We start from the raw sequence: 21,686 nt of genomic DNA, 5'->3' as shown, positions 1-21,686 counted from the left end.
CGACTTTAACAAACTCAGAGAGAACCTAGGAAAGATACCATGGATGAAAACCCTAAAGTGGAAAACAACCAAGAAGCATGGTAAGAGAATACTTATCCGACCTTGATGAATATAAATCACCAGGACCCAAAAGATTATATCCCATATATATTCTGAAGGAGCTGGCAGATGTTATCTCAGAACCATTACACCACATCTTTCATAAATCCTGGAGCACTGGGGAAATACCCAAGGAGTGGAAAAGGGCTGATTTGGTTCCCATCTTCAAGAAAGGAAAAAAAACAGACCCAGAAAACTACAGACCAATCAGTTTAGCATCAATACCTGGGAAGATCCTAAAAAAGTAGTCAAAAACAGATCTGCAAACAACTAGAAGCAAACAAAGTTATCACTAATAGCCAGCATGGGTTTGTTAAAAACAGATCATGCCAAACCAATCTTATTTCATTCTTTGATAAAGTGATTAAATTAATAGACCAGCTAAATGCTGTGGACGTAGTATACTTAAATTTCAGTAAGACATTTGATAAAATAGACCACAACCTACTCCCTGGTAAGGTAGAAAAAGATGGAATAGACAACATCACCAGCAGATGGATATGTAGCTGGCTGGCAAACTGTACTCAACAAATAGTTCTCAATGGCACAATATCCACATGGAGAGAAGTAAGCACTGGGGCATGACAAGGTTCCTTCTTAGGCCATGTACTCTTCAAATATCTTCATAAATGACTTAGATGAGAGAATTGAAGGGGGACTCATCAAATTTGCAGATGGCACCAAACTGACAGGAGTAGCCAACACCCCAGAAGACAAACTCAGGACCCAAAAAGATCTTGACAAACTTGAACAATGAGCCTAATAAAATGAAATGAGTTTCAATGTACAGAAGTTTTACATTTAGGCAGGAAAAATCAAAGGTACAAGTACAGACTGGGTGAAACTTGGTTTAAAAACAGTAACTGTGAAAGGGACCTTGGAGTCTTAGTGGATAATCACTTGATCATGAGCCAGCAGTGTGTAGCAGCAGCCAAAAAAGCTAATACAATCTTGGGTTGTATAAACAGAGGCATAGAATCAAGATCACATGAAGTATTAATACCGCTTTATAAAACCCTAGTAAGACCACACCTGGAATATTGCAGCCAATTTTGGTCACTATATCACAAAAAAGATGTTGAGAGTTTGGAAAAATTTCAGAGAAAAGGAACTAAGATGATCAAAGGCCTGGAGATTAAAACATATGAAGAATGTCCCTCCAAGGTCCCTTCCAGCTCTATTCTATTCTATTCTATTCTATTCTATTCTATTCTATTCTATTCTATTCTATTCTATTCTATTCTATTCTATTCTATTCTGTATAGTAGGCACTTACCTGAACTCATTGGAAAAAAAAAATATTATAGAGATATGGAATTTGCTTTGCAAATAAGAGGGTTGAAGGAGAATGTGCAAGAGAATCTGAAAGAAGAAATTGCTGCAGAATTAGCCTCCATTTTGGGATGTGAACCTGAAGAAATGTTGAAAGATATAGAAAAAAATTTTAGGGTTAATTCATGGATTGCGAGGCAGAGAAATTTACCAAGAAATGTGGTTATTTATTTTTCCAGAAGATCACTTTGTAATGAAATTATACAGGCTTTTTACAAGCAGAGATTTCAAATTGCAACTCAAGATATTATAATTTTGAAAGAAATATCTCAAAAATTCTCAGAAAAAGAAAGGACTTTGCTTTTTTGGCTGAGGAGCTGAAGAAACAACAGATTCAGTTTAGATGGGATGTACCTGTTGGAATAGTGGTGAACTACGTTGGGACACATTACAGACTTAATACAATTTTAAAAGCAAGAGATTTTTATGCTTCTGTTCTTAAAGCAGGTGCACCACCATCTCCATGATCTAAAACAAATGAAGGCAAGTTTGAAGGACAGTTGGCTGTAGAAACAATGTCATTAGTAGGAGAAGAATTGTTGGTTGAATCGATGCAGCAGTGTTTGGAGATAAAAGATGACCCAAAGGAACAAAGAATGACTCGTGCAGCTCATAAACGTAAAGAAAAAGAGCAGCAAAAGGTAAATGTTGGATCTACAAAACAAGTGGTTACCTCAGAGTCAGTGGGAGGAACAAGACCGAAGAGGTCATCGACTGCAGATTTACATGCAGTGTTCCAAAGGCTTCAGGCCACCAAAAATGGCAAAGTTTCTGACATGGAATGTTAATGGTTTGAATTCACCACAGAAAAGAAAGAAAGTATTTTATTACTTGAAACAACACAAGAATGATGTTATATGTTTGCAAGAGACTCATATTGCTTTAAAGGATCAAAAGTATTTGATTAACTCCCAGCTGGGAGTACATTTTTCAGCCCCTGCTCTGCAGAAAAAAGGAGGAGTAGTAATTTATGCGAAAAAAGATTTATCACCGAAGTTAATTGATTCTGATCCACAAGGAAGATATGTTATTATTTATTTATTATTAAATGGTAAGAGATGTCTTATCATTGGATTATATGCTCCTAATCAACAACATAAATACTTTTATAAGATGATACATCAGAAATTAATTCAATTGGATTATAAATCAGTTATTATGATAGGAGATTGGAATAGTGTTTTAGAATCAAGTAAACACAAGAAGGGTTCTTTTAAATCTCCTAATCATGCAAAATTACCTAAAGGTTTTTGTTTTGTTTTGTTTTTTTGATTTGAACGATGATTTGGAACTTAGAGATATCTGCAAGAATGGAATATTGAAGAAAGAGACTTTACCTTTTTTTCAGACAGGCATCAAATCGTACTCCAGAACTGACTTTTTTAAAATCACTAATGATTTCTTTTCCAAAGTAAAGAATGCCAAGATATTCCCTAGAACATTCTCAGATCATAGCCCTGTATGGTTGGAGTTATCTACTGAAGATGGGAATAGAAGGACTTGGAGATTGAATGAAAATTTATTTAGACATGAGAGGAATTTATAGAAATGTAGAGTTTACTTAAAGGATTTTTTTCTTTTGAATATGTATAAGGATACTTTGATGCCAATGGTATGGGATGCTAGTAAAGCATATATGAGAGGGGTTTTGATTCATATGAATAATGCATATAGGCAAAAACAGATGCAGAAACGTAAAGAGTTGGAAGAAGAGATTAAACATAAGGAGATGGCTCTTATTTTAAATCCATTGGACAATAGTTCAAAGGTTTCTATAACTTTGCTTAAGGAGCAATTAATATGTTAATTAATTTGCAGTATATGAAACATAATATATTTTGTAATGCAAATAAACCCAGTAGGTGGTTGGCTTACCAACTACGAAAGAAACAGAAATCAAGGATTATAGATGTGGCTAAAATTTATTGCAAGTCTTTTGTTCGTACAGTGACTCCTGTTTGTGTCCCATAAAAAAATTGTGTCCTTGAAACAATTTACTTAGTCCATGATCTTCCTTGTAAAATATGTCTGCTTTAATTTTTGAACATTGATAGATTGGAGTGGATGTATGACATGGGCTCTTAAAAATGATTGCAGTAGTTGAAGGAGAGGAGTTCCCAGAGTTTATAATGTCCATGTCTGGGAGTGTCCTAGTCTCTTAGCCTTACTTAGTCTTCTGGGACTGGTGAAATCTCTGCTAGTAATAAGTGGTTCAGTGGATGAGCAAGTCCTCTGGGCATCTCAACCTCTTTTGGCCTATCATGACTGTAGAATGAACTTACCCAGTTATCTGGGAATATCCTTTTGTACCCAAGGAAGTAGAAAGGATCCTTGTTGCAGTAAGCATGGCCATCTGTGATTTAGATCCATGACTTTTCTGACTAGTCAAGGATACCCAGTAGGGATATTTAGGTGGGTCTTGGTAAAAGCTAATTTACCCTTGAGAGATAAGTGTTCCTGGCACAATTTAAAGAAGCACTTGTGCACCTTCTTCTTAAGAAGCCATCACTGGATTCTTCCATTTTGGATAACCTTTGTCCAGTCTTCCATCTCCCTATGAGTCATAAGCCACTCTAGAAATGGGACTCTTTCTGCCTGTTTTACATTTTTAGCATTTTCATTTTAACCTTGTTTTTAATTCTGCTTTTATCTATTTTAACTATGTTTTTTAATATTGCTATATGTTTTTATTATATACTGCCCAGAGTCACTTAGATAAGATTGGCAGTGTAGAAATCTGTTAGCTAACTAACTAGCTATCAGATTTCTACATTGTCAATCTTACCTAAATAAATAAATAAATTTTATTTAGCTAGCTAAATAAATAAATAATGAAGCATGTGTGTGTGTGTGTGTGTGTGTGTGTGTGTTTGCATCTGTGTCCATAGTTATACATTTGGTAAAGTATTGAAGTTTTTTTTTCTCCCACCAAATTAACAGGCAACATTTTAAAGTGTTAATATTTTATCCATTTCTCTCACATACACAAAATTGAAGGACAGAAGCTCCTTACTATCTATAAGTTGTTTTAATTAATCTCTGAGGGGAAAAAAATCACAATAATTATTTGTTTCCAAGTTGTTCTTCAAGCTTGAAAGATTGCCTGGTCTCTAATTAAGCTGTGTAAAGTTCAATAAATAAGTCTCATTAAATGAGACAATCAATGTATGTTAAAGTTCACTGAACTTTAACATAAAAGTAACTTCTTATCTAATGAGATTTACTTTTTAATGTTCATCATAGCATTATATTAAACTTAATAGAATCATACTACTTTGGCTTATTTGTTTGTACAGATAAGTCAGAGAAAATAATATTCTTGGGATTATCATGTTTTCCAATTAATATTAATGATAATAACTATCTTCAATAAATGTTTGTGGTCCGAGGAGCAAAATTATTATTTTTCTTTTCTACCAGTTAATCTGAGAATGCTGAAATGTATAATGATTAAAATCATACCTAAAAAAAGAAATGTAATACTTTCAATTAATAAAATATAGAGTAGCTCCAATGTTTTTTTTCAACTAACAAATATCCATTTAATTTGAATTATTTTATCACTGACATAGATTCTTTATATACCATCTGACTTCTAATAATGTCTGTATAATGAAATATCATGCAAGTATTGTGTTAAATTTTTGAAGTATTCACTTTGGCGAAGAATCTGGAGATAGTTGGCAAATTTTAAGTAATGTCAGGAGTGTGTGTGAGAGAGAATGTGTAATCAAGTCATTTCTTGATGGGAGATACAGATACAGTACAGATAGATAGAAAGATAGATAGATAGATAGATAGATAGATAGATAGATAGATAGATAGATAGATAGAGATAGATACAGATGTTATAGATATATAGCTATAGATATATAGATATAGGTGATACAGCTATAAGTATACATATACACATAGATACATAGATACATACATACATACATAAACATATACATACATACATATGTGTGTGTGTTTGTGTGTGTGTGTGTTTGTGTGTGTGTGTGTGTGTGTGTGTGTGTCTTTGGTTATAACCAAAGACCTATATACAAACACCCACGAAAACCTCAGAATATATATATATATATATATATATATGTTTTCTGAGGTTTTCGCGGGTATCTGTATGTAGGTCTTTGGTTGTTCGGGTTTTCTCCCACGTAAAATTGGAAGTGTCTTGGCGCCGTTTCGACGAAGTCTCATTCGTCATCTTCAGGCTTGTGCTTTCGGCTTCGTGCTTCTAGGAGCTTCATTTGGATTTGTAATGTTTCGCAGTTGCGACTTGAGCCTGCTTAACGCCCCTAGTTGGGGGCTGCTAGGCAAAAGAGATTGTAAAAAGTAAAACTGCAGTATAGCAGTTAAAAATGTCAAGGTGTAATCAATTAGACATCTGTCTGAAAAACTTCTTGCATATACTCCCTTGACTCAGCTGGCAAAGAGGGAGGAGAGCCTGTGGCTTGGTGGTTAAATCACTGCCTAGTATGTAAACTGCCCAGGTTCAAATCCCATAAAGGGTGTGGCTAACTGATGAGAGCAGAATGAGCTCGAAATGGCCATCTTAGTCTCCCAATTTAATTCTTTAATTCTTTGTCAGAAAAAGAAATTTGGATTTGTAATATTTCGCATTTGTGACTTGAGCCTGCTTAACGCCCCTAGTTGGGGGCTGCAAGGCAAAAGAGATTGTAAAAAGTAAAACTGCAGTATAGCAGTTAAAAAATGTCAAGGTGTAATCAATTAGACATCTGTCTGAAAAACTTCCTATATATATATATATTTGTTTTCTGAGGTTTTCGTGGGTGTTTGTATGTAGGTCCTTGGTTGTTCGGGTTTTCTCCCGCGTAAAATTGGAAGTGTCTTGGCAACGTTTCGACGAAGTCTCATTCGTCATCTTCAGGCTGGTGTTTTCAGCTTCGTGCTTTGAGCAGCAATGTGTGGTCTTAGCTGTTTCTTCCTTTTAACTTCCTTTTAACTGCCAACTAACAACCAACTTCCCTTCCTGGATGTCTTAGTCTACAAGAAATCCAATGGCTCCCTAGGACACACCATCTACCAGAAGAAAACACACACAAACCGATATCTGCACGCTCTCTCACACCACCACCCAGCACAGATCAACTCTTTAGCCAAGACACTCATCTCCAGAACAAAACGCTTAGCTGACGAACAACACCTAAAAACTGAACTACACACTCTCACCAATGTACTAACATCCAATGGATTCCATAGAAATAAGATTACAAACCTAATCAAAAAAGAAACCCCCACTAAAATCCAAGACAAAGAACAAGAAAACGGCAAAGCCCTCCTCCCATACATAAAAGGCACCACAGACAGAATCAGTAAGATCCTCCATAAACACAACATCAAAACAGCATTCTGCACAAACAGAAAAATATCCACCATCCTTAGAAACCCCAAAGATTAAATTGAATTAGAAAATCAAGGAGTATACGAAATCCCATGCACCACTTGTCCCACCACATACATCGGACAAACCAACAGAAGAATAAGTGCACACATTGAAGAACATAAGAACTCAGTCAAAAAAGAGGAACCAACATCTTCCCTGGTCCAACACCTTAAAGCCACAGGACATGAAATTGACTTTTAAAATACCAGAACCATTGCCAAAAGTGAACATTTTAATAACAGAATAATCAGAGAAGCCATCGAGATAGAAAAACGCCCACACAGCATGAACAAGCTAGATGATACCTCCCGCCTACCAGCCATTTGGAAACCCGCCCTTATTGACAAACGACTCCCTAACACAAAAAATGATACCAGACCCACACTCACAAAAACCACACAGGATGTCACCACCACACATCCACGCAAAAAACAAACCCCAAGCCACACCGATGATGAGGCACGACCACAAACCAGAAGCCAGACCACAGCTGCATCATTAGCCACTTTAAACCCCTCCAATCCATACATGAAGCCAACTGACACCTTCCATGAAGATGAAGCACGACCACGAACGCGAAGCCGAAAAATAGCAAGGCAGCCCAAAATCTTAACCCCCCCTGCAACTCAGACTAACCTGAGCACAACCAAACAGAACACTCCCCCAGCCAATCAGAGCACAGCCAAGCCCCTAACCATTCAGAACACACCTCCACCCAATCAGAACACAGCCAAGCTCCCACCCAATCAGTTCATACACCCACTGGCAGTTAAAAGGAAGAAACAGCTAAGACCACACATTGCTGCTCAAAGCACGAAGCTGAAAACACCAGCCTGAAGATGACGAATGGGACTTCGTCGAAACGTTGCCAAGACACTTCCAATTTTACGCGGGAGAAAACCCGAACAACCAAAGACCTACATATATATTAAAAAGGATATTAAAAATAGAAGCATGATTTGTGTACGCCCTGATGAAGTTGGCAGGAGCCAACGAAAGCTAGGTTGCTAATCTTTTAAAACTTTTAATGTTTTTATTTAAAACTTCTGCTTTATATTAAAACTTTTAATGTTTTAACTTTTCCTGGTGATCATATTTTATTCTCACCATATATATATATATATATATATATATAAAATCATAAAATATACGAAAACCAGGAAATTTATAAAACTATAAAAATTTTAATAGGATAAAATGCCAAGCTTTCGCTGGCTACTGCCAGCATTGTCAGGGTAACTTCCAGTCAATGGGGAAGCTGTTTATGGATATGGCGCTCTTTGCGCCTGGCTCCTAGCTCTCATCACAGGTCGCAACCAATCCACCTGTGTTTTGATCATAATCTCTGTATTGTTAGCCGTTGTTACCTTGCATTTCTTGCTTGTATCCATGTCACCACCCTTTCTCCCCTCCTCATGTAACCGTAAGCTAAGAGAACTCCTCAGTTTCATATGGCCAGGCATACGTTGTGCATCCTTTCGCTGTTTACTCTCCTCACCTTCTTTCCCATTGGCGTTCTCCTCCCACCTTCCCTCTTTCCATGGCCCCTTTTCACAGTTGCATCCTCATTGCCTTTCCCTATGCTACGGGATTTCGTTGTAATTATCTCATCATAACCCCCATTCCCCAGTGCTCTCTCGCTAACTTTCCCCTTCGTTCTCTCATCGATGGGAATGTTTTTAGCGGCATCGCTGGAGTCCATCCATGGCCCCCATTGGGGCAATCGGACCACCAACGTGGAACACATCTCTGGGTATATTCCTGTAGCACCCTCAAGTTGGCTGCTGCATACCCACATAGAGTCTTCAGTGTAGGGGTCACACCCTCTCCACCATTCATCCATTTCCCCGTTCTTTGGGAGTGTGTGATCATCCTCAAGGGGAGAGAAGGGGGGTCTTCCGGTTCTCGGCTTTCCTCTCCTTGTGTGTTTCCACGGGGGGGGGATCATTCCTCTTGATTGTTTTTGGGAGCGTGTAGAGGCTCTAAAGTTGTAAATAATCACCTCTTCGTCCTCCCGCCATTCTCTTGCATCCCCAAAGTGAGAGCACATTTTCGAGGAAGTAGCCTTAGTCGTGGAGTCACCAACGGGGGTGGGGGTGATGTTGCAACCCTTCCATTCATGATCACTCTGCGTCCGGTGCTAGTACAAGACAGAGTTCTTACAAGGCCCCCCACAGGGCATGGAGAGACATCCGAGCCTTTGGCAATTGGCTCTCTGATGTCAATACGTTCTTTCACCCATTGGGGATGAGCACACACTCCCGTATTCGGAAGGTTGCTCAGTTGTTGATTACAAAAATACAAATAAACAGAAGGAGCACCCATGGGATCACCCCTCTCACCTGTCATTGCCAACCTCTACATGGAACACTTTGAAACCCAAGCTCTAGAAAAATCGGATCACAAACCCAAACTCTGGCTCAGATATGTAGACGACACCTTCATAATCTGGCCACATGGGAAAGAAAAACTGGACAACTTCCTCACACACCTCAACAGCCTACACCCCAAAATACAGTTCACCATGGAAACACAAGCTAACAACCAACTTTCCTTCCTGGATGTCTTAGTCTACAAGAAATCCAATGGCTCCCTAGGACACACCATCTACCAGAAGAAAACACACACAAACCGCTATCTGCACGCTCTCTCACACCACCACCCAGTACAGATCAACTCTGTAGCCAAGACACTCATCTCCAGAACAAAATGCTTAGCTGACAAACAACACCTAAAACCCGAACTACACACTCTCACCAATGTACTAACATCCAATGGATTCCATAGAAATAAGATTACAAACCTAATCCAAAAAGAAACCCCCACTAAAATCCAAGACAAAGAACAAGAAAACGCAAAGCCCTCCTCCCATACATAAAAGGCACCACAGACAGAATTAATAAGATCCTCCATAACACAACATCAAAACAGCATTCTGCACAAACAGAAAAATATCCACCATCCTTAGAAACCCCAAAGATAAAATTGAATTAGAAAATCAAGGAATATACGAAATTTCATGCACCACTTGTCCCACCACATACATCGGACAAACCAACAGAAGAATAAGTGCACGCATTGAAGAACATAAGAACTCAGTCAAAAAAGAGGAACCAACATCTTCCCTGGTCCAACACCTTAAAGCCACAGGACACGAAATTGACTTTAAAAATACCAGAACCATTGCCAAAAGTGAACATTTTAATAACAGAATAATCAGAGAAGCCATCGAGATAGAAAAACGCCCACACAGCATGAACAAGCGAGATGATACCTCCCGCCTACCAGCCATTTGGAAACCCGCCCTTATTGACAAATGATTCCCTAACACAAAAAATGATACCAGACCCACACTCACAAACACCACACAGGAGGTCACCACCACACATCCAAGCAAAAAACAAACCCAAAGCCACACCGATGACAAGGCACGACCACAAACCAGAAGCCAGACCACAGCTGCATTATTAGCCAATTTAAACCCCTCCAATCCATACATGAAGCAAACTGACACCCTCCATGAAGAAGAAGCACGACCACGAACGTGAAGCCAAAAAATAACAAGGCAGCCCAAAATCTCAAACCCCTCTGCAACTCAGACTAACCTGAGCACAACCAAACAGAACACTCCCCCAGCCAATCAGAGCACAGCCAAGCCCCTAACCATTCAGAACACACCTCCACCCAATCAGAACACAGCCAAGCTCCCACCCAATCAGTTCATACCCCCACTGGCAGTTAAAAGGAAGAAACAGCTAAGACCACACATTGCTGCTCAAAGCACGAAGCTGAAAGCACCAGCCTGAAGATGACGAATGGGACTTCGTCGAAACATCGCCAAGACACTTCCAATTTTACGCGGGAGAAAACCCGAACAACCAAAGACCTACAGTTGTTCAGGTTTTCTTCCGCGTAAAATTGGAAGTGTCTTGGCGACATTTCGACGAAGTCCCATTTGTCATCTTCAAGCTGATGTTTTCAGCTTCGTGCTTTGAGCAGCAATTGTGCTCAAAGCACGAAGCTGAAAACACCAGCCTGAAGATGACGAATGGGACTTCGTCGAAACGTCGCCAAGACACTTCCAATTTTACGCTGGAGAAAACCTGAACAACCAAAGACCTACATACAAATACCCACGAAAACCTCAGAAAACAAATATATATATATATATATATATATATATATATATATATATATATATATATATATATATAAAACTATAAAAATTTTAATAGGATAAAATGCCAAGCTTTCGCTGGCTACTGCCAGCATTGTCAGGGTAACTTCCAGTCAATGGGGAAGCTGTTTATGGATATGGCGCTCTTTGTGCCTGGCTCCTAGCCCTCATCACAGGTCGCAACCAATCCACCTGTGTTTTGATCATAATCTCTGTATTGTTAGCCGTTGTTACCTTGCATTTCTTGCTTGTATCCATGTCACCACCCTTTCTCCCCTCCTCATGTAACCGTAAGCTAAGAGAACTCCTCAGTTTCATATGGCCAGACATACGTTGTGCATCCTTTCGCTGTTTACTCTCCTCACCTTCTTTCCCATTGGCGTTCTCCTCCCACCTTCCCTCTTTCCATGGCCCCTTTTCACAGTTGCATCCTCATTGCCTTTCCCTATGCTACGGGATTTCGTTGTAATTATCTCATCATAACCCCCATTCCCCAGTGCTCTCTCGCTAACTTTCCCCTTCGTTCTCTCATCGATGGGAATGTTTTTAGCGGCATCGCTGGAGTCTATCCATGGCCCCCATTGGGGCAATCGGACCACCAACGTGGAACACATCTCTGGGTATATTCCTGTAGCACCCTCAAGTTGGCTGCTGCATCCCCACATAGAGTCTTCAGTGTAGGGGTCACACCCTCTCCACCATTCATCCATTTCCCCGTTCTTTGGGAGTGTGTGATCATCCTCAAGGGGAGAGAAGGGGGGTCTTCCGGTTCTCGGCTTTCCTCTCCTTGTGTGTTTCCACGGGGGGGGGATCATTCCTCTTGATTGTTTTTGGGAGCGTGTAGAGGCTCTAAAGTTGTAAATAATCACCTCTTCGTCCTCCCGCCATTCTCTTGCATCCCCAAAGTGAGAGCACATTTTCGAGGAAGTAGCCTTAGTCGCGGAGTCACCAATGGGGGTGGGGGTGATGTTGCAACCCTTCCATTCATGATCACTCTGCGTCCGGGTGCTAGTACAAGACAGAGTTCTTACAAGGCCCCCCACAGGGCATGGAGAGACATCCGAGCCTTTGGCAATTGGCTCTCTGATGTCAATACATTCTTTCACCCGTTGGGGATGAGCACACACTCCCGTATTCAGAAGGTTGCTCAGTTGTTGATTACTCCCTATCTGGGCACGTTCAGGGCTCTTCTCCTCCACCACCTCTCTCTCTAGAAGGCATATTGTGGTGTTAAATCATTTCTTTCTGGGAGGCTGACCACCCATGGTCCATGCTCTTAACATTACATATGCAAGACGTAGGTCCACATGCCGGTTGATGGAAACAGCAAGGAACATCCCCTGCCACATCGGCCCAGCCCCCTAGGTGTATGCTGGGGAGGTGTCACCCTTTGTGAGGAATGAAAAAATGCACCGTCACCTGGAAGTGGCCAGGAATCACCTACTTCACATCTCCGGCTTGATGAGCTCTGGGGGAGGGGTTTCGGCAGGTAACGGGATGTTTTTCTCACAGCACCAAGAACTGAGCCAGGTGGCACAAATCTGATGAGAAGTGCAATGCTACCTAGCCCACAGCCTGCCCAGTTTCAGCAGGCAGCAAGGTGCAAAGCTGGCAAGCTTTGTACCACCTGGCTCAGCCTCTCTATGCTATGAGGAGAGTCCCCCACTGCCTGCTGAAACTGGGCAGGCTGGGGGCTGGGCAGCATCGTGCTTGTTTTCAGATTCGCGCCATCTGTCTAAAGCCTCTCAGTGCAGTGAGGAGAGAACCTTGCTGCCTGCTGAGACCGGACAGGCTGGGGGCTGTGTGGCATTGCACAGGTAACATTGACTCTCATGCTGCTCATGGCATCCCCTCCCCCAGAGCCCACCAAACCAGATATGTGAAGTAGGTGAGGGCCATTTGCTGGCCACTTCCAGGTAATGGTGCATTTCTTCATTCCTCATGAAGGGTGACACTTCCCCAGCTGCATTTCTTGCCTGTTTTTCTCCCTCCCTCATCTCAAATATTTTCCCACCACTCTGTACTTAGGAAGGAAGGAAGGAAGGAAGGAAGGAAGGAAGGAAGGAAGGAAGGAAGGAAGGAAGGAAGGAAAGAAAGAAAGAAGGAAAGAAGGAGAGGGAGGGTGTGAGGGAAGTCCTGCCTTAATCTTGCCCTGCTGCCCTTTCACCATCCCCTTGCCCCCTCCTCCTGGCCTATCCTGGGGGTCTCCCATCCTATTGCTAAGGAAGCTTTGGATACAAAGCCAGGTCTCCTCCCATGCAGAGGGAATGCAGCAGCTTTGAGGAGGAGGTAAGTTAGCTGAGCACCCCTTTGGGGAAGTGGGGCTGGGCTTGGTGCTGCGGGTGCTCGAGGGCCAGGCTGGGCATTTGACCTCTGCTGCCCAGGGCTCCAGGCAGCCCATACCACGATCCAGTCCCCCCCAAATGGCCTGAGAGGCACAGTGAGGCTCCCCCAGTGGACCATTCCTTGGCACTTGTCCTGGTCACACCCCCTTCTGCAGAGACCCTCAGATCTATCCCACTCCTGCCCAGGCCCCATAGGCCCCATTGACACAAACAATGTAGAACTGGCCATGCCCACCCAGTAGGCCACACCCACTTCATCCACACCCACCCAGTAGACCGCACCCACCCTGGACACACCCACCCGGCTCCCCGAGGGCAACTCCAATGCTGATGCAGCCCTCAATTAAATTGTATTTGACACCCCTGCACTAGACAGACTTTGAAGATTTACATCTGGCATGTCTGAATATGTCAAAAACATTCAATTTCTTTGTTTATATTAAGAACATAGCAACATTCATTTTCAAATGTCAAAGCAAAATTGACACATGTTCAGATAGGTTTAGTTTTTTTTAATTGTGAAAAAGGAAGAATAATTATAAACATCACATAAGACTACCAAAACTACATGTGAACAAGGTCATCAAAGAAATCCATATACAGTATTGTATAATCATATATAGACTATACAGTTCTCAAGAAGACTCTTATATTAGAACAATTATTTACAGAATAGCATTAATACAATTCTAATACAGAACTGAACTCCTTGCAGATTTTCATCTAACACATTTCATTGCCTTAAATGGATTACACTCTTACTGAAACAATATTGGGATGTTTCTTTTAGCCTTTAAATATATACATAACTATGCACATGCTATCTGTAAACTGCATTTACTCTTTAAAAATGTCCCATTATCTCCAGGCAATGAGTTTGCACATTCCCTGCTTGATATCTGTATTCCTCATGCTATATATCACTGGATTCATGCATGGTGGCACCACACAGTAGGCTATAGCAGCCACTAAATCCATCTGAGATGGAATCCTGTTGATTGACCGTAAGTAAGCAAAGATGCCAAAGAAGAAGAACACGGAAACCACAATGAGGTGAGGCAAGCAGGTAGAGAAGGCCTTCTGCCTACCTTGTACAGGGAGAATTCTTACTATAGCTTTGAAGATCTGTCCATAAGAATTAACAATGAAAACAAAACAGGCTAAATATAAGCTGCCAGTGAATACCATAGCCCCAATTTCAATGAGATACATATCAGAGCAAGAGAGCCTGAGCAATTGTGGGATTTCACAAAAAAACTGGTTGATCACATTGGAGCAAAAAGTGTTTGCAAATGTGGCACCAGTGTGCAATGTTGCTGTTAGAATGCCAACCATCCATGCACAGCTTGCCATTTGGATACATCTGTGTGGGCCCATTAAAGTTTCATATTGAAGTGGATGGCAAATAGCAACATAACGATCATAGGCCATAATTGTCAGTAGAAGAAATTCAGATGCTGCAAAGAGAACTGAGGCGAATATTTGGGCAGCGCAGTGAGAATAGAGGATTACCCTTGTTCTCATTAAGGAGTTGGCTATGACTTTGGGGATGGTGACTGTGATATATCCCAGGTCAACAACTGATAGATTAAGGACAAAAAAATACATTGGGGTATGAAGGTGAATATTGAGAATTACTATGATCATGATAAGTAGATTCCCCATCACACATGAAATATAAATTAGAAAAAATACCAAAGCATAGAAATTCTGCCACTCTGCAACATCAAAGAAACCAACAAATACAAAATATGTTATCATGCTTTCATTGGACATTATTTAGGCAGAAGGATATATTGTGATTTCTAGAAAGGAAGGGAGAAGAAAATTGCTACTAAATTTTACAGAAAAAAAAATCTCTTCAGAAAAACTGTTATTAAGAAAGTTTGCAGTAAAAGATTATTGTAATATAGTTCAAAGAAGTTCAGGTGTCTTTTTCTGTTTATTCCAAGGTATAAAGTTCAGATGTAAATTTAATAGATAGATTTAACTATAGTGGACTTAACAAGCATAACATAATGTCAGACAATTTGTTAAGTTCATTTATTGCATTTTTTTTAAAAAAGACTCTTATGAACAAGAAATATTATATTTACAACATATGATCCCTATTGATTCCATTGTTCATCAAAACTAATATAATCATAAATATCTTAATCATTAATTTGACTAACTACAAGTCCAGAGTCTTAACATCATAATCAAATCCTGCTACTCCTGAAAAATCTTTATAATTATGTCTGTAAATTCATATTCGTAATGTTTGAGTTCTATATTCTAGTTTTTATTTGTTGTCCATAGCTTTCAATGTTTTAGTTTGGCACTGGTAAAAAATAGTTTTCATTAAATTGGCAAAGACTAGTTTCAATCATGTTGCAATTGTACAATATTTATTACTATTTTTTTCTTATTCTTTCAATGAGTTGGTTTCTTCTCAAAAATCCATTTCAGAAAAGAGGATCAACTGACATTATTAAAGTAGGGGGGGGGGGAAGGATGATGTGGAAAGGATTGAAAGCAGGAAAGCAGTACTATGGAATCTGGCTGCTATTTAACACCCATTTAGCTGAGAAAAAGCTGACTGACCTTAATCAAATTTAATTGTTAGTGGAAATGCATAAGAAGTGGAAGAAGTTTCATCCATATCCTTTAGATTGAGATGTTTGGAGTTTCTTCCTTGGAGAACTGCATTATGTTGATCATATACATACACATATGCTCAATAAATAAAATAAAATAGAATCAGATGTGCATAAAAGCTGTAATGTCCAGAGGGCAATAAAAATAAAATATCAAAAAAGATTTAAAGGTTTGTTTTGCGTGATTCATCTAGATAAACTGCAGACAAGCATGAAAACAAAGTTTAGGCTATTGGATATCTGGCTATTTGACTATATAAGATAACTGATGAAAAAATCACATGAAAGGTTTACAGAGCAAATCAGCTACAACAAGAATGCTTTCTTAAGATAATGAAATCTGTTTTCCCTTCTGTAAGGTATTCCATAAAGACATGAATAGTGTAATGCAGAAGCAGAAATCTTTTGCATGTTATACATTTTGCAGGTAAGGAAGATAGATGTTTAAAGAATTACAGGTATAGAGTTTGTCAGTTCTGTTTCAGTATCCCTGGAGGACACTTTATGGCATCCTTGGTGTAGTTCAATTTCTCTAAAGGACTTTAGGTATATTGTTGAACTATGAACATAATTCCAATTCCCTGCTCAGATACAATGCTCAGTGGTAACATGAATTTATAAATTTCAGCATAAACTATTTGGCAAGTTGGTTATGCTAGTGAAATAAGGAGTAATCAATCAGAATAGAGCTGGAAGGGACCTTGGAGGTCTTCTAGTCCAACCCCATGCTCAAGCAGAAGACCCTATACCATTTCAGGTATAGCTAGGAGTTGTGAAATAATGTATGGGTGAATTATAAATGAATAATAATGGGTGAACTAGAAGCAAGGGAGAGTACGACATAGTAGGCATTACAGAAATCTGATGGGATGAAACCCATGAATGGAATGGACTGATGGATGGATACAAATTGTTCAAAAGAAACAGGTTTACAAAAAGAGGAGGCGGAGTTGCACTATATGTAAGAGAACACTACATATCTACTGAAATGCACATGATCAAAGATAAAATCTCTCCAGAATGCATATAGGTCAATATAAAAGAAAAAAAGTGACATTACCATAGGTTTATCTTACAGGCCACCCAACCAATCAGAAGAAATAGATGAACTCTTTGCCAACCAGTTAACAAATGTATGTAGGAAGCATACCACAGTAGTAATAGGAAACTTCAACTATCCAGATATCAACTGGGAGACAAACTCTGTAGCAAAGGGGAGATCAAATAGATTCCTAACCAAGCTAGCCAACAACTTTGTTACCCAAAAGATGGAGGAGGGAACTAGGCATAAAGCTATACTGGATTTAATCCTTACTAATAGAGAAGACGTTAAAGAGGGAATTGCTGGAACCTTGGGTGAAAGTGACCACATCATACTGAAATTTAATATAATGCAAACTTTAGCAATAGAAAACAATCCAACCAGTGTCTTAAACTTCAAAAGAGCCGACTTTAACAAACTCAGAGAGAACCTAGGAAAGATACCATGGATGAAAACCCTAAAGTGGAAAACAACCAAGAAGCATGGTAAGAGAATACTTATCCGACCTTGATGAATATAAATCACCAGGACCCAAAAGATTATATCCCATATATATTCTGAAGGAGCTGGCAGATGTTATCTCAGAACCATTACACCACATCTTTCATAAATCCTGGAGCACTGGGGAAATACCCAAGGAGTGGAAAAGGGCTGATTTGGTTCCCATCTTCAAGAAAGGAAAAAAAACAGACCCAGAAAACTACAGACCAATCAGTTTAGCATCAATACCTGGGAAGATCCTAAAAAAGTAGTCAAAAACAGATCTGCAAACAACTAGAAGCAAACAAAGTTATCACTAATAGCCAGCATGGGTTTGTTAAAAACAGATCATGCCAAACCAATCTTATTTCATTCTTTGATAAAGTGATTAAATTAATAGACCAGCTAAATGCTGTGGACGTAGTATACTTAAATTTCAGTAAGACATTTGATAAAATAGACCACAACCTACTCCCTGGTAAGGTAGAAAAAGATGGAATAGACAACATCACCAGCAGATGGATATGTAGCTGGCTGGCAAACTGTACTCAACAAATAGTTCTCAATGGCACAATATCCACATGGAGAGAAGTAAGCACTGGGGCATGACAAGGTTCCTTCTTAGGCCATGTACTCTTCAAATATCTTCATAAATGACTTAGATGAGAGAATTGAAGGGGGACTCATCAAATTTGCAGATGGCACCAAACTGACAGGAGTAGCCAACACCCCAGAAGACAAACTCAGGACCCAAAAAGATCTTGACAAACTTGAACAATGAGCCTAATAAAATGAAATGAGTTTCAATGTACAGAAGTTTTACATTTAGGCAGGAAAAATCAAAGGTACAAGTACAGACTGGGTGAAACTTGGTTTAAAAACAGTAACTGTGAAAGGGACCTTGGAGTCTTAGTGGATAATCACTTGATCATGAGCCAGCAGTGTGTAGCAGCAGCCAAAAAAGCTAATACAATCTTGGGTTGTATAAACAGAGGCATAGAATCAAGATCACATGAAGTATTAATACCGCTTTATAAAACCCTAGTAAGACCACACCTGGAATATTGCAGCCAATTTTGGTCACTATATCACAAAAAAGATGTTGAGAGTTTGGAAAAATTTCAGAGAAAAGGAACTAAGATGATCAAAGGCCTGGAGATTAAAACATATGAAGAATGTCCCTCCAAGGTCCCTTCCAGCTCTATTCTATTCTATTCTATTCTATTCTATTCTATTCTATTCTATTCTATTCTATTCTATTCTATTCTGTATAGTAGGCACTTACCTGAACTCATTGGAAAAAAAAATATTATAGAGATATGGAATTTGCTTTGCAGATAAGAGGGTTGAAGGAGAATGTGCAAGAGAATCTGAAAGAAGAAATTGCTGCAGAATTAGCCTCCAATTTGGGATGTGAACCTGAAGAAATGTTGAAAGATATAGAAAAATTTTTTAGGGTTAATTCATGGATTGCGAGGCAGAGAAATTTACCAAGAGATGTGGTTATTTATTTTTCCAGAAGATCACTTTGTAATGAAATTATACAGGCTTTTTACAAGCGGAGATTTCAAATTGCAACTCAAGATGTTATAATTTTGAATGAAATATCTCAAAAATTCTCAGAAAAAGAAAGGACTTTGCTTTTTTGGCTGAGGAGCTGAAGAAACAACAGATTCAGTTTAGATGGGATGTACCTGTTGGAATAGTGGTGAACTACGTTGGGACACATTACAGACTTAATACAATTTTAAAAGCAAGAGATTTTTATGCTTCTGTTCTTAAAGCAGGTGCACCACCATCTCCACGATCTAAAACAAATTTGATTAACTCCCAGCTGGGAGTACATTTTTCAGCCCCTGCTCTGCAGAAAAAAGGAAGAGGAGTAATTTATGCGAAGAAAGATTTATCACCGAAGTTAATTGATTCTGACCCACAACGAAGATATGTTATTATTGATTTATTATTAAATGGTAAGAGATGTCTTATCATTGGATTATATGCTCCTAATCAACAACATAAATACTTTTATAAGATGATACATCAGAAATTAATTCAATTGGATTATAAATCAATTATTATGATAGGAGATTGGAATAGTGTTTTAGAATCAAGTAAAGACAAGAAGGGTTCTTTTAAATCTCCTAATCATGCAAAATTACCTAAAGGTTTTTGTTTTGTTTTGTTTTGTTTTTTTGATTTGAACGATGATTTGGAACTTAGAGATATCTGGCAAGAATGGAATATTGAAGAAAGAGACTTTACCTTTTTTTCAGACAGGCATCAAATCGTACTCCAGAACTGACTTTTTTAAAATCACTAATGATTTCTTTTCCAAAGTAAAGAATGCCAAGATATTCCCTAGAACATTCTCAGATCATAGCCCTGTATGGTTGGAGTTATCTACTGAAGATGGGAATAGAAGGACTTGGAGATTGAATGAAAATTTATTTAGACATGAGAGGAATTTACAGAAATGTAGAGTTTACTTAAAGGATTTTTTTCTTTTGAATATGTATAAGGATACTTTGATGCCAATGGTATGGGATGCTAGTAAAGCATATAAGAGAGGGGTTTTGATTCATATGAATAATGCATATAGGCGAAAACAGATGCAGAAACGTAAAGAGTTGGAAGAACAGATTAAACATAAGGAGATGGCTCTTATTTTAAATCCACTGGACAATAGTTCAAAGGTTTCTATAACTTTGCTTTAGGAGCAATTAATATGTTAATTAATTTGCAGTATATGAAACATAATATATTTTGTAATGCAAATAAACCCAGTAGGTGGTTGGCTTACCAACTACGAAAGAAACAGAAATCAAGGATTATAGAGAAAATAAATTATAAAGGAAAAGAAGTATATCAACGAAATTTGATTAAAAGGAGTTTTTTAGATTTTTATTCAAAGCTATATGCTAATGAAAGTATACAAGTTTCAGATATAGAAAAGTATTTACAGAAAGCACATTTCCCGAGACTTTCAAATGATCAACGAGATGAGATGAATGGTTTAATTACTTCTGAAGAGATCATTTGGGCAATTAAGCAATTAAAGGTTGGTAAGGCTCCAGGTACAGATGGATTAACAGCAATTTATTATAAAATGTTATCTGAAGAAATGATAGAACCACTGAAGGAACTTTTTAATAATATTCTATTAGGAGAAGAGGTACCTCCATCTTGGAGAAGGGCCTTTATATCATTGATCCCAAAGGAGGACCAAGACTTGACTCAACCTATAAATTTTAGACCTATATCTCTTTTGAACACAGATTATAAGATTTTTTCTAAAATATTGGCAAATAGATTAATGCAAGTTTTGAAGCATTTGATACATAGTGACCAATCTGGGTTTATAACTGGAAGATACATGAAATATAATGTAAGACAAATTGTTAATCTAATTGAGTACTTGGAAAAGAATAATCAAATACCTGCAGCTTTGATATTTTTGAATGCTGAAAAAGCTTTTGATCAATTAGATTGGCAATTTTTATTGAGAGAAGTAGAGAAAATGAATTTTGGGGATAAATTTTTGTATGCTCTTAAGGCTATATATCAACAACTCAAAAAAGGAAAAGGAATGGATCCAGGAAATTACAGACCTATCAGCCTGACCTCAATACCTGGGAAGATCCTGGAAAAGATAATCAAACAACGAATCAACGAACACCTAGAGGCAAACAAAGTCATTACTAAAAGCCAACATGGGTTTGTCAAAAATAGATCATGCCAGACAAATCTTATTGCATTCTTTGACCAAGTGACAAAATTAGTGGATCAGAGGAATGCTGTGGACATAATTTACTTGGACTTCAGTAAGGCATTTGATAAAGTAGATCACAACCTACTACTTGACAAGATAGAAAAATGTGGGGTAGACAGAACCACCACCAGATGGATCCGTAGCTGGCTGACCGGCCGTACTCAGCGAGTGGTCCTCAATGGAACTGCATCTATATGGAGGGAAGTGTGTAGTGGGGTGCCCCAGGGCTCTGTTCTGGGCCCAGTACTCTTCAACATCTTCATCAACGATTTGGATGAAGGGATAGATGGGGAACTCATCAAATTTGCAGATGACACCAAGCTGGCAGGAATAGCCAACACTCCAGAAGACAGGCTTCAGATACAGAAGGATCTGGACAGACTTGAACACTGGGCA

At 38.9% G+C, this 21,686-nt stretch overlaps 1 protein-coding gene across 1 annotated transcript; it reads right to left on the bottom strand.

Moving 5' to 3' along the window:
* Nucleotides 1-13,871: 13,871 nt before the first annotated feature.
* Nucleotides 13,872-16,418, bottom strand: LOC120320327 (olfactory receptor 14A16-like). The gene is made up of 2 exons (XM_039369946.1): nucleotides 15,947-16,418; nucleotides 13,872-15,165 (listed from the first exon to the last, which is right to left on the bottom strand). Exon 2 carries the CDS (start codon nucleotides 15,134-15,136, stop codon nucleotides 14,219-14,221), a length of 918 nt encoding a protein of 305 aa, XP_039225880.1. The 5' UTR covers nucleotides 15,137-15,165; nucleotides 15,947-16,418; the 3' UTR covers nucleotides 13,872-14,218.
* Between the last annotated feature and the right edge of the window lie 5,268 nt (nucleotides 16,419-21,686).

The sequence above is a fragment of the Crotalus tigris genome, unplaced genomic scaffold (assembly GCF_016545835.1).
Source record: "Crotalus tigris isolate CLP2741 ecotype Arizona unplaced genomic scaffold, ASM1654583v1 scf7180000021329.220372, whole genome shotgun sequence".
NCBI lineage: Eukaryota > Metazoa > Chordata > Lepidosauria > Squamata > Viperidae > Crotalus > Crotalus tigris.
This window is presented reverse-complemented; position numbering and strand designations above follow the sequence as displayed.